The 15,679-nt window shown below is 44.5% G+C and overlaps 2 protein-coding genes across 4 annotated transcripts in view; one reads left to right on the forward strand and one right to left on the reverse strand.

The window, feature by feature from the left end:
- ANKRD27 (ankyrin repeat domain 27) overlaps positions 1–6,755 on the forward strand; it is a 48,961-nt gene extending 42,206 nt beyond the window's left edge. Inside the window, exons 24-29 of one of the 2 annotated variants that reach the window (XM_021700756.1) lie at positions 1,188–1,307; positions 1,630–1,791; positions 2,831–2,942; positions 4,072–4,150; positions 4,333–4,405; positions 5,410–6,755. In XM_021700756.1, the coding sequence (XP_021556431.1) occupies positions 1,188–1,307; positions 1,630–1,791; positions 2,831–2,942; positions 4,072–4,150; positions 4,333–4,405; positions 5,410–5,646 (783 nt within the window). In that variant the 3' untranslated portion in view covers positions 5,647–6,755. The remainder of the gene's footprint in view (positions 1–1,187; positions 1,308–1,629; positions 1,792–2,830; positions 2,943–4,071; positions 4,151–4,332; positions 4,406–5,409) is intronic. The other variant, XM_021700758.1, reaches the window with a different exon arrangement.
- Positions 6,756–8,908: 2,153 nt separating this feature from the next.
- On the reverse strand, positions 8,909–15,425 carry PDCD5 (programmed cell death 5). 2 transcript variants are annotated; one of them, XM_021701040.1, is made up of 6 exons: positions 15,242–15,425; positions 14,323–14,360; positions 11,371–11,432; positions 10,483–10,574; positions 9,485–9,556; positions 8,909–9,169 (listed from the first exon to the last, which is right to left on the reverse strand). In XM_021701040.1, exons 1-6 carry the CDS (start codon positions 15,305–15,307, stop codon positions 9,122–9,124), a joined length of 378 nt encoding a protein of 125 aa, XP_021556715.1. In that variant the 5' UTR covers positions 15,308–15,425; the 3' UTR covers positions 8,909–9,121. The 2 variants fall into 2 exon arrangements, with proteins under 2 accessions (XP_021556715.1, XP_044778121.1); XM_044922186.1 differs by having other exon boundaries at positions 8,915–9,556.
- Positions 15,426–15,679: the final 254 nt, after the last annotated feature.

Raw genomic sequence — 15,679 nt, forward strand, 5'->3', positions numbered from 1 at the left:
TCTTTCTCCTGGGCAGAGCATGGGGTGCTTGCTCTTGGTTAGAACTGTCCGTGGTGGGAATGCTGCAGAGAGGCAAGTTTGGGGGCGGGCTCAGAGGACAGACACATTTCCTTCCTCCCACGGGGCAAGACTGCTCAGCAACAGAACGCAGAACTCTGGTGCATCTGGGAGTGGGCCCTCCCGTTCCCCACCTCATCCCTGCCCCCTACTCCACTGCCATACACCTCTCAGTGGCACAGAGCCCTCCTCCTGATTCCGACCCCAGCAGGAGCTGACTCTGGTGCTTGGGTGTTGGTCATTGAGGGCTCTGCCTGCAGCTTGGCACCTTTCATCCCCACAGCCCTTGGTCTTTGTCGAACAGTTTAAGACTTTACTTATTTATTTTTTTAAAGATTTTATTTATTTATTTGAGAGAGAGGGCAGGAGGAGGGGCAGAGGGAGAAGCAGGCTCCCCACTGAGCAGGGAGCCCAACGCAGGGCTCGATCCCAGGACCCCGGGATCATGACCTGACCTGAGCTGAAGGCAGATGCTTAGCTGACTGCACAACCCAGGCGCCCCAGTTTATGTACTTTATAGAGAATGGCCCTAAGGAGGGGGTGCAAGAGAGAAATGTGAAATGATTTGAGTTTTTCAAAGTCCTATATTTCTTTTTGAAAATTATCTATTTAAAACCATTTTTACCTTACTAGCTCTACTGTAAGCTTTTAAAAGACAGGAACCAGGGGTGCCTGGCCGGCTCAGTCAGTAGAGCCTGTGACTCTTGATCTCAGGGTCGTGAGTTCCCAAGCCCCACGTTAGGTGGAGAGTTTACTTAAAAAACAAAAATAAAAAATAAATAAAAGACAGGAACCAAATCAGATTTTCCATCGCTCTCGTAACACCTAACATAGCACTTCAAATGTCAGTTTCCCAGTCTATAAAACTGGAGTGATAATTCCAGCCCTCCATACATAGGGCAGGTCTAATGATGAAATGGAAAAAAAAAAAAAAAATAGTGCCTAGCACATTGCCTGGTGGAGGAGACCCTCAGCAAATGTCTGCTGCACCCCGCTTGAGTTGGTCAGCTTTCTCCCGAGTCAGACATGTGTCCAAAGAGCCTTCCAAATAAACTTAGAGTAAAAAGGATATCAAGTTAGAGGACTTCTTCCACAGATTTAAGTTTGGAATTTTGTCTTCTCTGGGCTAGGTGGTGAGGTGTCTATTGGATTCTAATGCAAAACCCAATAAAAAGGATATAAGTGGAAACACACCCCTCATTTACGCCTGTTCCAACGGCCACCATGAAGTCGCGGCACTGCTGTTACAGGTAAGGGCCCCCCAGCCCCGGAGCTGCCGGGTACTCGTCAGTCGTGGGTGCCTCATTTTCTGGCATTCCCGCCCCCCCTTTTTTTTTTTCAGAGAGAGAAAGAGAAGCAACGTATGGAAGCCGGGGTGGGGAGGGACAGAGGGAGAGGGAGAGAGAGGAGAGAATCTTAAGCGGGCTCCACACAGCGCAGAGCCCAGCGCAGGGCTTGATCTCACGACGCTGAGATCATGACCTGAGCTGAAATCAAGAGTTGGACACTTACTGACTGAGCCACCCAGGCGCCCCTCTGGATTCCTTTTGATTGCACTGTTTCTCCTTCTAGCACGGGGCCTCCATTAACCTCTCTAACAATAAGGGTAACACAGCACTGCATGAGGCGGTGATAGAAAAGCATGTCTTCGTGGTGGAGCTGCTTCTGCTTCATGGGGCATCAGTTCAGGTCTTGAACAAGAGACAGTGCACCGCGGTAGACTGTGCTGAACAGGTGAGTGGGGAGCTCCCTTGCAGCTCACTCTGGCTTCCCCGTGGTTAAACCACATCTGAAATAGCAGGAGCCAACCTTTGAATCGAGATGCTGGGCTAAGTCGGTGTGCCGGGAGTCTGCAGGTGCGGTCAAATATCCAGTCCTTGGTCCCTGGGTCAGAGGTGGTCTGCTCGGGGAGCCAGGGTTCAGTCTTTCAGGGCTTTCAAAGGGCCGAGTGGAGGTGCTCCCCCAACTGCTGCAGGTGTCGGCGACTTGCTCTGGCCCAGGGATGAGCCATCCGGTGCCCCCAGGGAAGCAGTGAGCTGAGACCACGTTCTGGGCTCAAGCTCCCTGCATGGGGACTGCACCTGGGGTCTTGGCACAACGGAGAGCGTTCGTTCAGTTGTGATTCTAAGTCTCCTGGAGTTATTCTCCCTGTAAGGGGAATCGTGATGACCAGGTCACCCCTCCTTCCCATGCTGTGGGTGTTTGCACAGGGAACTGGTGAGGAGAAGGCTTCCTCTCCTGGGAGGAGCAAGCTCTCTACTGTCCCCATTTTCACATTGAGTCTTTTTGTTTTTGACTCTGGATAGACAGTTGGTAGGCTGTTAAGTGACACTGGTGTCATGTAAAAGTCACCATAAACCCAACGTACTCAGAGGCTTATCACGTTAATTTTCAGTGACATTTCCTAACAGAATCCAAATATTTTAAACCTCTCGTGAGCAGTTTCTCAAAAGATAATGAGTATTTTTTATCGAGTACTTACTGTGTGCTGGGCCGTCGATAACCCCATGAGAACTCTGCAGTAAGAGATCCGTTCTCGTCAGCCCCATCGCACAGGGCAGCTAAGTAGCTGGCCCGGATTCCCTAGTAGAGGCCGAGCCAGGCTCCAAGGGCAGGGCTGCTCCTCACCACGAGGCTCTATGGCATCAGCTTCTTCTGTAGCTGCTGCTTAGCTTCTCTGCCCAGCCGCACCAATACTGACAGATCAAAAACAGCCAGTAAGCCGCTAAGAATTACAAATACTAATTGTTACCTTTTCCCTTTCGAATTGTAGAATTCAAAAATAATGGAATTACTTCAGGTAGTACCGAGTTGTGTGGCCTCAGTAGACGATGTTGGCGAAACAGACCACAAGGAGTACGTTACTGTTAAGATCAGGAAAAAATGTAAGAATTTACATTCCCTCTGTAATTCTCAATATCGGCATATTTGGAAATTCATGAGTAGTTGCTCGTGTTCATTTAATTGTGAATGTGGAATGTCATTATACTCATGACTGGGGGCAGGATAGGGGCACCAAAGAAATGTTACAGCCTCGCTCATCAGCTTGTTTTGCTACTGGTTTTCTGGTTGATTGGGATGATGCTTCCTAAGGAAATAAGGTGGCCACTCACAGCCTCACCTTTGACGGCTCAGGCCTCCCCCACCAGCTGGAGAGAAGGAGCAGCCTCTGGGAGATTCTTACATGCCGCATGGCCCAGACCCAGGCCTTTTTCTAAGCATTTCCTGGACATCTGGGGCTCAGCGTTTCCTGCTAACCTTAAACGTTTTTATTTACTTACTTTACTTGCAGGTATAGAGATTGTTGGTAATTAGAATAGTAGTTGCCAAACATGGATAGGGTTGAAGTATTTTCTTTCTTTCTTTCTTTAGTTGTTATAGTCTAGATTGGGTCCATGCTCTACTAAGATTTTTTTTTTTTTAATCAATCTCTACACCCAACATGAGTCTCAAACTCACAAGCCCAAGATCAAGAGTCGCACCCTCTACCACCGACTGAGCCAACCAGCCGCCCCTCTGGAATAATGTGAATAAACCCACTTCCACCTCAGTAATCCCGAGGCTGTGTCACCACAGTTGCCTATAGCTGGAGAATATCCGTGTATTAATAAGGATGTATCTTTCCTTGCCATGGGGGTTCACACAGTAATAAATAGCTACTAATATGTTTCTTTAAGCAGAGAGCAGTGCTTAATTTTCTAAATTTTGTTAAGCTAAGAAAATTGAAAGGTTGGGGCGCCTGGGTGGCTCAGTCGTTAAGCGTCTGCCTTCGTCTCAGGTCATGATCCCAGGGTCCTGGGATCGAGCCCCGCATTGGGCTCCCTGCTCAGTGGGGAGCCTGCCTCTCCCTCTCCCACTCCCCCTGCTTGTGTTCCTGCTTTCTCTCTCTTTCTGTCAAATAAATAAATAAAATTAGAAAAAAAAAAAAAAATTGAAAGGTTGCATCTGTGCTATAACTCTAATTAAACTACTTTGGAAGTTTTCAGATGTTTATCCTTTTTTTTTTATCTACAGGGAACTCAAAAATGTACAATCTACCAGATGAACCTTTTACCAGACAGTTTTACTTTGTCCGCTCAGGTGGTCAGTTTAAGTGAGTATAAAATTTGAGTTGATTTCCGTGCCTTTGACCCCACCTTTACTTACAACTCAGGCCAGGTATGCGCCCCAGTGGGTTAGAGAAAATCTGCACTCACCAAATGCTGCCACCTCGTGGCCAACCAGAGTGTTTCACGCCACTATTTCAGACTGATTTCACTTTGTTTCCGGTTTCAGAGGAAGGACTTCAAGGGAGATTGTGGCAAGAGATAGGAGTGTCCCTAATTTTACTGAAGACTCTTTGCATGAGGTGAGTTATTCAATGCTGGCTTATCATCATATTTCTTAAAGCCTGGCTTTTCCAAAATGAATCTACGGTGAACACATTTCTCATTTCATGATTCCCTTCTTTGCAAGAATTTATAACAATTAAGATGAGTTAGTTAGTGGGACAGCAGAGAGTACAGACTTCATTTATTGAGAAAGGAGAGTGAGGGGAAAACGGGAAATAGGGGTACATGTGGAGATGCTGGGGCTCATGGTGCGCATACTTGGTGAAACAGCTCAGCTGCCGGTAGTGTGGGAATCACTGATGTCAGGAGGAAACCAAGTTTATATGCAGATGGGTAAAAAACTTCTCCAGATGTGGTCTAGAGCTGCTCGTATGGACAGTTCTGCATGTGGCCATCTTCCTACAGCACTGCTTACTCAGTTATAAAGAGATGCTTGCTTTATGTTCTGTCATACGATTAGGTGACTCTTCTCAGAAACGTGACTTTTCCTATTGCTCCTTGCATTACATGACTGTTGATGAGAAGCAGACTTTACAGCAAAGATACAGAAGCTGTAAATCTTTGTTTTAGAGAATCAAAGCGATGTTTGTTAACATGACTCATTTCGATCTATGTAACCTTTCGTGACTTTGCTAACAGACGTGCTGCTGCATGGGAAACCCGCCAACTCTGAAATCTGCTTGGGTTCCATCAAGCGCTTTTCCCTTGTGAGCTGTGGGACTTCACGCAGGTTGCTTCCATTTGCTGATCCTGTGTCCTCAGTTGTAAATGGGGACAGCAATTAGTACACCTGTTAGAGTTATAAAGAGTAAATGTGCAAATAGGTAAAGCACTGACATTGTGTCTGACACATGGAGTACACACACGTCATCCTGTCCCCACGGGGGTGTCAGAGCTGAAATGATGCCCAGAAAGTACCAAGCACATGGGGTGACAAACAGCACCCAAGAGCGCCGTTCTTGTGTGGTTCTTGTTTAAAGTGCAGTGCAAATGAACTGCTTGAATTGTACCATTTCTTCAGCCAGGGAGGCAAAGAGTCACAGGGAAACAGAACCACCTGCCAGACCAGAGCAGATCTGAGAGTGCTGACAGAGGGCACGGCAATCAACCCGAGGGGCCTGGACCGAAACGAAGTGTTCCTGCAAACAGGCGGATGCTGCGTAGACACACAGTCGAGGACACAGTCGTATCCCAGAACTCAGGGACTGCCGGCCACCTAGCCACTTCCAGAGAGGCTGATGTCACGTCCCAGTCTTAGTGGTGATAAGCAGTTGTTACATTGGCTGCCAAGAAGTGAGTCCTCAGCAGGGAGGTGCCAAGCAGGAACACAGCTGGGAACTGAAATGTACTTTGTTGGATTTGCGAGAAAAGCAGAAAGTTCCTGAAAGCTGTTCTGTGGCTGAGGGAAGTAATGCGACCAAGAAAACCATCACCGTCTCTTTTCTCTCCAAAGCTGGTGCGTGCGCTGGAAAAGGAGTGCACGCCGACTTCAGCAGTGTCCAGATCCTTAAGAGCAGGCGTAGGTTTCTTCTGAAGTGGCAGGAGCTCCCTGGCTCCCGTGCGAGGTTTCACGACCAGATTCTGACCTCCTAACGAAAGGTGCTAACCTCCGTGATGTGGACAAACGAGCAAACCATAGGCCAAAAGAATTCCTCCATCTGGGATCAGCTGAAGAGAAGCAATTTAGGTTTCATGGTACCATGGAGGCCAGGCAGAAGCGACACGTGGGAATGAGGAAAAGAGGACTGGAAAATGTTCCTTTGCAAAGCAACACTTGAACCCAAAGATGCCTACATGCCGTTGTGATGTTCATTTTAATGAAAAGGACATTTAGGACCTATTCTACACTATGTATGTGGGAAAAGTTGTGTATAATTTTTCTTCCAACAAAGTAAGTACAGATATTTGATCACTGCACCTGTATCAGTCTCTCGAGACACATGCCCTTCCATTAAAACCCTCCCTTAGATGTCACACCTGACTGATGGTTACTGAACAAGAGAGATTTGGCACATCTTTTCTTAGTCTTTTGATTCAGATTCAAAACTTACAGCACAAACCAGGTGAGAGTTACTTTCAGTTAGAATTTATTGCCATTTATTCCTTTTTATAAATTTCTATAGATAATACTCTTATTTTTTTATGTTACTAATTGGCCTATAGCCGCAAACATGGGTTTGTCCTGAGTACATTTTCAAGTAACTTTGTAATACAGAAATGGTTTTGTGCATGTTCTTGGAAATGCTTGTGTATGTATAGAAGGGAGGGGCTGATTATTTTTCTACAAAGTAATTTATGATTTCTAATTTTCTAACGTGCCTTGGATATGTGTCAAATGATGGGAAAGAAACAGTAAACTTTATGATTCTTGAACGTGTCATGGTACACTTTTTTAGTTAATGTCTTGTTCTGTAGAGAGAGGTATTTTGCAGCCTGTCTGCTATAAACATGTGCTCTGTGTATGGAAAGATCTTCTCCCATTGGATGGATATACATTTTTCAGTTCCTGATGTCACTGAAATATGTAAACTGGATCATTCAGAGCAGACCATTATCCATTCACCTGCTTAGGCCTGACTTAATCTAGTAGGTGCAATAACTAGGGCCCACAAAAATGTTTTTTAAAAAAATCAGATAAAAAATGTAATACAGCTTCTTAGCCCAAAAAGAAAATAAGCACTGTTGCTCTGCAAATTTCTTTGTTCTATTTTTCCTTTTTCTCCCAGTTTTAAAACAAAACCACCTTATTGGCAAGTTGTTGTGGTTTGCTCCCACCCTAATTAAGAAACTTATCAGCACAGCCAAGTTGCAAATACACACATTTAGTATCACCTATTTTTTGGGGTAGTGCAATATAATTTTGAAAACTTTCGTGTATACCCACGTATTTATTTCTAACAATCCCCCTGATTGGTAAAATTGTCAAATGAAGAAACAGGTTCAGAGAAAGAAGGGGGCTGATTTGCTTGCACTATCAGAGCTGCAGTCAAGGCCTACTTGGTGGAGTCATGTGAACTGGCAGTTTCCAATGTGGTGTGTTCTTCTGGAGATATAAATACCTTGAATGAGACTGTTTTAGGGGAGAAGCTGATTCTTGAGCTACTCAGCAGGGTGAGCTACCCAAAGTGACCACCTCAATTATTTTTAAAAACACTTGTTTTTCTACAACTTGCTTTCCCACTTAAAACTAGATTTGACAACTCAGAAATTGGTAATGCCCAAATTTCTATTCTGTTTAAGAATGGTTTGAATTCAAAGTATTGTCAATTAAATTAGAATAACCACTCCCCATTTCCTAGACCAAAATATACTCCACCCCCTTTCTGCCTTCCAGAACTTTTATCCGTGTGTACAGAACCACTTTCCATCCTCAACGGTCTCTGGAGGACAGGACAGGGGTTTGACAGTTTAAACACATTCACATAGGTATTTGCCATCGGGACAGTGGTTATTTTGTAGGAGGAAGCATGTGACAAAACTTGCAGGGAATCCTCTAGTCTCCCTCCAGCGTTTTTATGTAAATGAGACCTGAAGCAAAGTTCACCTGTAATAGGGATGTTTTTTAAAAATCCCTGAGGGAAATTTACGTGACTATCTAATTCTGTTCCTTAAAAAAAAAAAAAAAAAATTGATGGAACAGTTCTACTCATTCGTTTATTTGGGAATGCTAGATGCTTCAACACTGACTTTTTTCGTGGGCTGTTGTTCCAAATTTCAAGCCTCAGAAACAGTAACCTCTCAAATACACAGTTTAAACATAGATCAGCAGTATGCTAGCTAAAGCAGAGACTGGGATTGTAAACTACTTTTCCTGTTACTCTCCTGCTACTAATTCTAGTCACCTCATAAAATGTTATGGACTTCCTCCTGGGGCTGGAACCTCTAAAGTTTACACCAAACACCACACCTGACAGGTCAATTTACTCATACAAGTTTCAAAACCTAGCGGGAGGACAACGTAAGAGATGCCATTTAAGTTACCTGCCACTTTATCAGTGAAGAACTCAGAATATTTCTACCAAAATGTTTAACTGCTAAACTGTCTCAGCTGGATTTTAATCATTAGAAGGCACTTCTCTTACCAACATGTTTATTACTGTTGAAGTATTACTACCAGTATCTCCAGTTACTGTGGTAATTTTCTGCAATTCAAGTATCACTCTAGTTACAGACTGTCTTGGGTAGGGGGGATATTTGTCAGATAATTTGATCTCAATGCCTTTGAAAAGCAGATTATAAATGAAACCAAAGCTATGAATTTTCTTATATTAAATGTGAATACTACCTTCAGGAAGAAGAATAGTTTACCTGGTTTCAGAACCTAGGTCTAAGTATTAAGGTATTAAAGTTGATTCCTCTTAATCCGTGGGTTTTAACTACCATGATGTTACTGGATGCTATTTTCTTCTTACTGAAGAGTAAGCTGGCTATTTCTGCAAAGGCCATTTTCCTACCTAACACTAACATCACATTTACAGAGGATGTATTCATGCTGCTACACGTTTCAAAATTTTTGGTGGGAAAGAAAAAATTCAAAATGCAGATCTTCTGTTCCTTCAGCTATGGTACAAAAACAACTTTGCCCAAATTGTTTTATTTTGCATAACAAGTTTATTTTTTTAAAAGGCATATATAGACAATAAACAAAGTAAACAATCAGATCTTCACTTCTACCCAGTCTTATCTGTCCTAGAACTGTTCCATTAAGTTCCAGTCTCTAAACATCTTAAATTTCAATAATCGTCCTCTTCATCAGAGTCCATGACTTTTCTTCTGTTGAACTGGGGGGAGGGGGAAATTAAATGAGGGTCATAACATGTTTAATAAAGCATAACTCAGACTTTCTGAGAAGAACAAGGTCTACCTACTAGAGCAAGACACTACGTCTTTAAAACAGCTTAGTGTTTCAGGTCTATGGGGGGAGGGGAACGACAGACCCCTCAGCACGTGCAACCTTGCTCCCCAAACTTTCACCTCTTACAAAATGGAAATGTCTATGGGCTGAAACACGTTTTGTTACAGTAGATGTATATTTAACACTTATCACTTAAAATAGCAATCTTTTTCTTTTGCCATGAGCATTTGGGGACACTTACTTTAACTGTGGTTTTCTTTTCTGTTTGTTGGCTTACTTTTTCAAGGATTTCTATTAAACCTTGTTCTGATACCTAGGATAACCAGAAAGAAAAACAGTACTTTTTTTTAAAACAGAGAGTTTACCTTAGTAGACTGAATGGTTTTAATTTTTCTGGGATGTGGGGGCAGAGGTCAAAAGGGAAGGAAAGGCAAGATGGGAAGTTCTGAGTTGGCTTAAGTTCCAAAAGAATTTTGCTCTGCTAGCCTCATTTGAGGAGGGTGGGAAAGTAGCCATCAAAATTAGCTTTCTCAGGAAATTCCAAAGTCAACATTGTTTAAGAACACCTTTATCATCACTAGCCAACAATGACAACCACCTACACCACTGTGTTAAGGGTCAGGAACAGAGACACATTGCCTCTGCCCTTGAGAAGCTTAAATGCAGGAGGGAAATCACTCAAAAAAGATGCACCAGCCGTTGTCTCTTCCACATGTGCTCTTAGGGTAAGGGGTTCAGGGCAGGACTGATTCTCGCAGGCTGTGGTGGCAGCAGGTGGTTTCCAGAACAGGTGGGGCTCATCTGGATCTTGAAGGACGGTCAGGCTCACCAGAATATACTCATCATGGCATTACAGCAGCATAATCAGAAATTTCAGCACCTCCTCATTTGCAAAACAAGCTTAACTTCTACCTATATTGGTAGTCTTTAATTGGTACCATTGACAAACCTGTTTCCAATGTAGAAGGAATTAGATGCTGACCCTAAGAGTCACTGGGTCACAAACACATCAAGGTTCCATAGCAACGTTGGTAAAGGAAATCAGCAGAGAATTTTAGGAAAGGCAATTAGTTATCTTTTAGGATTTATGGCAGATACAATTCTCTCCTTTATAAATTGCCTCACTGAAATAGTCAACAAGAACTTCTATAACCTTTCTGAAAATTGACCTTTTGAAGATATTTTTTGATAAAGTTAGGTAAAAATAGGTAGAACTGCCTCAAGGCAGTCCAAGCTTACCTTCCCACTTAGTTGTCCATATCTTGCCATCTGTATGAGGTAATTCTCTACTGCTTTAGTTTTTTCGGGCTTTACAAGTGCTAAGTTACTTACTAGAAAGAAAAAGAAGGAGTCAAAACTAAATGCACTCATATAACTTAAAACTATGCACTGACATTTCCAAAGCACTTCACAGACATATTTTGAGACTAGCAAGGTAGGTATGTGGGGCAGATGGTACTATTACCCCTCTTAAAAAGGGGAAACTGAAGTTCAGCCATGCCAATCTCAGTCAAAGACACACACAGGTAGTGGGAGAGCCAAGATTAAACTTGCATCCTGGGATTCTAAGCCTGATTTTTTTTTTTTTAAACGATTGCCCTCTGGAACACAATTTCTCTACTACTACACATATATAATTGTGATGCTCCATCTAAGGCTGCTTCTAAGCTGGGCTTCAAGTCACAATACGAAAGATACTAGTTCATTCCAACTGGCTTATTTTATTATTTTTTTCTACACTGTTTTGGTATTTATTATGAAGAATTATGAACATACACTAAAACAGAGACAATAAGCGCCCCCCCCCCCAAGTCCCCTTCACCCACATCAACTACCAGCCACATTTTGTGATTGACTTGATTTACAAGTTGTTTCCTGTAAATCTTACCTAAGGTGCACTTGGAGATCATCTCTTTGGTAAGAGAGAACTGAGCTGGTATTTTTAATAACGATTTAAATGCATTTCCTTAGGTTTATAAATTTCACATTTCTTACATTATTATCTGTATTGTGTTTTTAGGTTAAATACTTAATCCAGAATTAGCAATGATTTCATGTATCTTTCCCTATTCAACTAACTCAAGTCAGTGTTATGGAAATAACTTAAAGGAAACTGAAGATGCTTACAACGGGCCCGGGCTGACTGATCCAGGACTTGGGCTAAGATACTGTTTCTCATTTCTGCTTCCCTACAACAAAAACAGGTCAGCAAAATTAGAACTATGCTGTCAGCATTCCTACTGAACATACAAAAATGGAACTCACACAATAGGTTTCCCAAGATGGAGGCCTCCCGTGTGCACGGACTGCATTATAGCAGGTGCGGCGTGGTGGCAGCACCCACAGTCAAGAGGCGGCTACCTCTGCCCTCAGAAGCTGGCTTTATTTTATGTGGGTGTAAACCTACCAGGCTGAAAGGTAAAACTGTACATTTTCATAATTCAGGGTGGAGTTTTCGTTTAACCACCATTACCAACATTTATTAAGTATGCAGTGTGTGAGAGGTTCTAGGAATTTGTAGTGAGATTCCAAGCAATTAAAGGACCAAACGATTAATCTGTCTGGTATTTTTGGAGATGAAGAAGCTGAGACCTAGGGAGGCTATCTTATGGGGACACAGATGATCATGGCCAAGCTAGAATGAAGCCCCATGTTACTTTTTTCTTTTTTTTTTTTTAAAGATTTATTTCAGAGAGAGCATGAGCGTGCGCGCGCACGAGCTTGTGCACCCAAGTGGGGGGAGGGGCAGAGGAAGAGAGAGAAAATCTTCAAGCAGACTCCTTGCTGAGTGTGGAGCCCGACGCGGGGCTTGATCTCACAACCCATGAGATCATGACCTGAACCAAAACCAAGAGCTGGAAGCTTAACCAACTGAGCCACCCAGGCTCCCCTGAGCCCCATGTTTCAAGACTCTCAGTTCCACTCTTTGAGTCACCAGAGGAAGTGACATTATAACACTGCAACTATCCTTGCAACTAGTTCAGGTTCATAGGACAGTGGTTTCAAACTTTTAAGTAGCAAAAAAAAATTTTCCCCCAATGAAGTCATTTAGGGAACTTAATACACAACACAGACAAAAGCAGATCCTCTGGCTGAATTAGAAGGGGAACTGGGGCTGGCTGTACCTACTAACCACTCCTACCTGAGGAGCGTATAGCCCACTTCCACAGGCCATTTCCTTATGGCTCCTGAGTACTTCAACCCTGCTGTGAACTACCGTTACTGAATTTCACTGAATCTGAGATGCCATCGGTTGTAAGATGCACCATAGTTTTATATACCTCTAAGAACAACAACAAAAAACACCCTAGTTGAGTCTAATAGGAGACCCCTACTCAAAGCTGGGGCATCAAAGAGTAACATCCACAGTACAAGGTAAACAAAAAATAAACCGGCCAAACAGAAAGGGACAGCAAGGAAGGATGCATGAATCAGCCTTGGCCCTGAGTGGAAGAAGAAAAATTTCTCTTAGTTTGAACTTCAAGTTCTTGCAGGCCTTACACTGCTTGGGGGGAAGTGGAATCTAAGGCAGAGAATTTAATTTTAAAACATCTCAGGTTAGAAATGTACCCAAGTGATGGCAGAGGCAAAAATAAATCTTCTCTGGAAGAATCCAGGACAAGAGTGATCATTTATGAGACCTAATCTATGTTAAAATGTGAAAAAATGTACATCTCAGAATCAATGAAATTCATGTAGTTTTATTTTTTTCTTAGCACCATCTTTCTTCTACCACTAACAAGCCATATAAGGACGGAACCTTCTCTGCCCTGCCTGTTTTTATAGATCCAACACAGTGCCTGACCCAGACCTAGTGCTCAATGAATATTTGCTGAATGGTGGCACCTTGGTGTCTCAGTCGGCTGAACATCCGACTCTTGATTTTGGTTCAGGTCATAATCTCAGGGTCATGATATCTGGAGCCCAAGCGGGGCTCTAAGTTCACCGGGGAGTATGCCTGGGATTCTCCCCCTCTCCCCTCACTCACATGTGCACTCTCTTTCTAAAATAATCTTTTTTTTTTAAGATTTTATTTATTTATTTGACAGAAAGAGACAGTGAGAGAGGGAACACAAGCAGGCAGAGTGGGAGAGGGAGAAGCAGGCTTCCCGCGGAGCAGGGAGCCTGATGTGGGGCTCCATCCCAGGACCTGAGCCGAAGGCAGACACTTAACGACTGAGCCACCCAGGCGCCCCCTAAATAAATACATCTTAAAAAATACATATATTTGCTGAATGAATTAATTAAATGGCAGCATGATGTGGAGAGGGGAAAATGTGTTGTTCAGTAAGTATAGTTTGTTTTGCAAGATGGAAAAGTTCTAAAGATTTGTTACATAACAATGAGAATATAGTTAACAAATGAACTTCACACTTAAAAAATTATTATGTAAATTTTATGTCTTATTTTTAAAAATCATAATTAGAAAGAAGAAAAGACAGCATGGTGAGATAACTAAGGTCTTCATTCAATAAACCTGCTACTTATGAGGTGCCCTGCCATGTGCTCGGAATAAAACAGCAGTAAGAACAGTAAATGTGAGGCACTGTCCCCATGTAATCCTCACAAAATCCCTATGAGGTAGTCATTATGAGGCTCATTTTAAGGTAATCACAGTTTAGCAGACAAGCAAACATCAACCAATTATAATACAAGTACGCGGAGTTCTACACACGTTTCTTTAATTAACAAATTAATAATGAAACTACCCTGATTACTTACGGAAAAATCTCTACGCCAGGAAAAACTTTAAATTCACATGCCTATTAAAATAACTAAACTAAAAAAAAAACAATTTGGTGAAACCACCCTTCAAAAAGTTCAGAGCTCCAGGGGCGCCTGGGTGGCTCAGTCGGTTAAGCGACTGCCTTCGGCTCAGGTCATGATCCTGGAGTCCCGGGATCGAGTCCCGCATCGGGCTCCCTGCTCGGCGGAGAACCTGCTTCTCCCTCTGACCCTCCCCCCTCTCATGAGCTCTCTCTCTCTCATTCTGTCTCAAATAAATAAATAATAAAAAAAATCTTAAAAAAAAAAATATATATATTTAAAAAAAAAAAAGTTCAGAGCTCCAGCCCATACCTGTGTTTTGCTTCCTGTTGTGCTGCATCGCCAGGATCCTGGAAAAAAAAAATCGTATCTTTTTAGTAGAGTAATTTCACATAAAAAAGTAGGAGCCACTTTCTTGTTTCTGATACTTAAGACTCCTGCAGTGGTAGAGACCAAATTATTACCAAATAATTAAAAGCTGGGCCTCACAGAAATCAGTGGGATGGTTTCAACTTACTACAAGGTTTCGATAAGCTTCTAAAATCACAATCTAGCAGCATGTTTTAAATACAAGCAACCATGAGGGAGGGGAGTCCCTATACTACGAAACCGCAGTGTGAGAAAAATTTCTGGATAGTAACATTTGCTTCGTTATTGGGGACGCTCATTCACTCGCCGCTTCCCGGGAGACCGTCCCGTTCCAGCCCTACCACGGTGGTCCCCTCCCCGCACAGAAAGTCATTAACTTGAGCACTTTATCTATGGGATTCGTGTTTAGTGTGTGGCTCCTCCCCGGGACCATCAACTCCGTCAGAGAGGGTGTTCCCCTCTGTACCCGCAGCACCTGGCACACAGCAGACCCTCAAACAACGCCAACTATTTGGGTCAGAACACCCGAATTCTAGGAAACAATTCGGCTGGAAAGCAGTCGGAGCCGGCTAGACCAGAAGCTAAGGGGACCGAGAGAGCTGAGGGGCTGAGCATTCCGCTCCGGAGCGACGCCGACGCGAAGAGGCCCAGCGCCGGACCGTGCGGGGACCGCACGCGGTCGGCCCGGCGGCCCGGCGGCCCAGCGCCCACACGCCCGGAGGGGCCGAGGCCGGCCTCGGGGGCAGCGGCGGGGTCCTGGGCCCGCGGGGCGAGCTCCAGCCGCGGCGTCCCACGCCTCCGCCCGGGGCCGCGCCCTCCACCCCGGGCGAGGACGGCGCCCGGCGGGGACGGGCGTACTCACCCCATGCTTCGCCTGCAGTTCGGCCAGCCTCTGTTTCCTCAGAGCCTCCAGCTCCTCCTCCGCCATGGTGCGGCACTCCGGGGTCGAGCAGCCGCGACCACGCTCCGAGGGATTTCCCGCAGCGCCGCGGCGCGCGCACGACCCTCCCCACTGCGCAGGCGCGCGCAGCGCCCAGGCATCACCAATCCAGCCCGCAGCTGCGTCGCCCGCCGCAGCCAGGGCGCCGGGAGAGGCCCGATTGCGCGATCGCAGGCGGTGGGGCGGTACGGGCCGCCTGGGCAGAACCCGCGCCGAGCCTTCGCGACCCCAGTCCCACCTCCTCTCCCCCACTGGACGCGGTCCTCGCGCTGGCGCGGCGGGCTAGGGTCGCACTGCGAGAGGGAAGGGATAGTAATATAAAACAGACCGTCATCAGCAAGTGTAATAATAGGTAAAATC

Source organism: Neomonachus schauinslandi, chromosome 16 (genome assembly GCF_002201575.2).
Source record: "Neomonachus schauinslandi chromosome 16, ASM220157v2, whole genome shotgun sequence".
Lineage (NCBI taxonomy): Eukaryota > Metazoa > Chordata > Mammalia > Carnivora > Phocidae > Neomonachus > Neomonachus schauinslandi.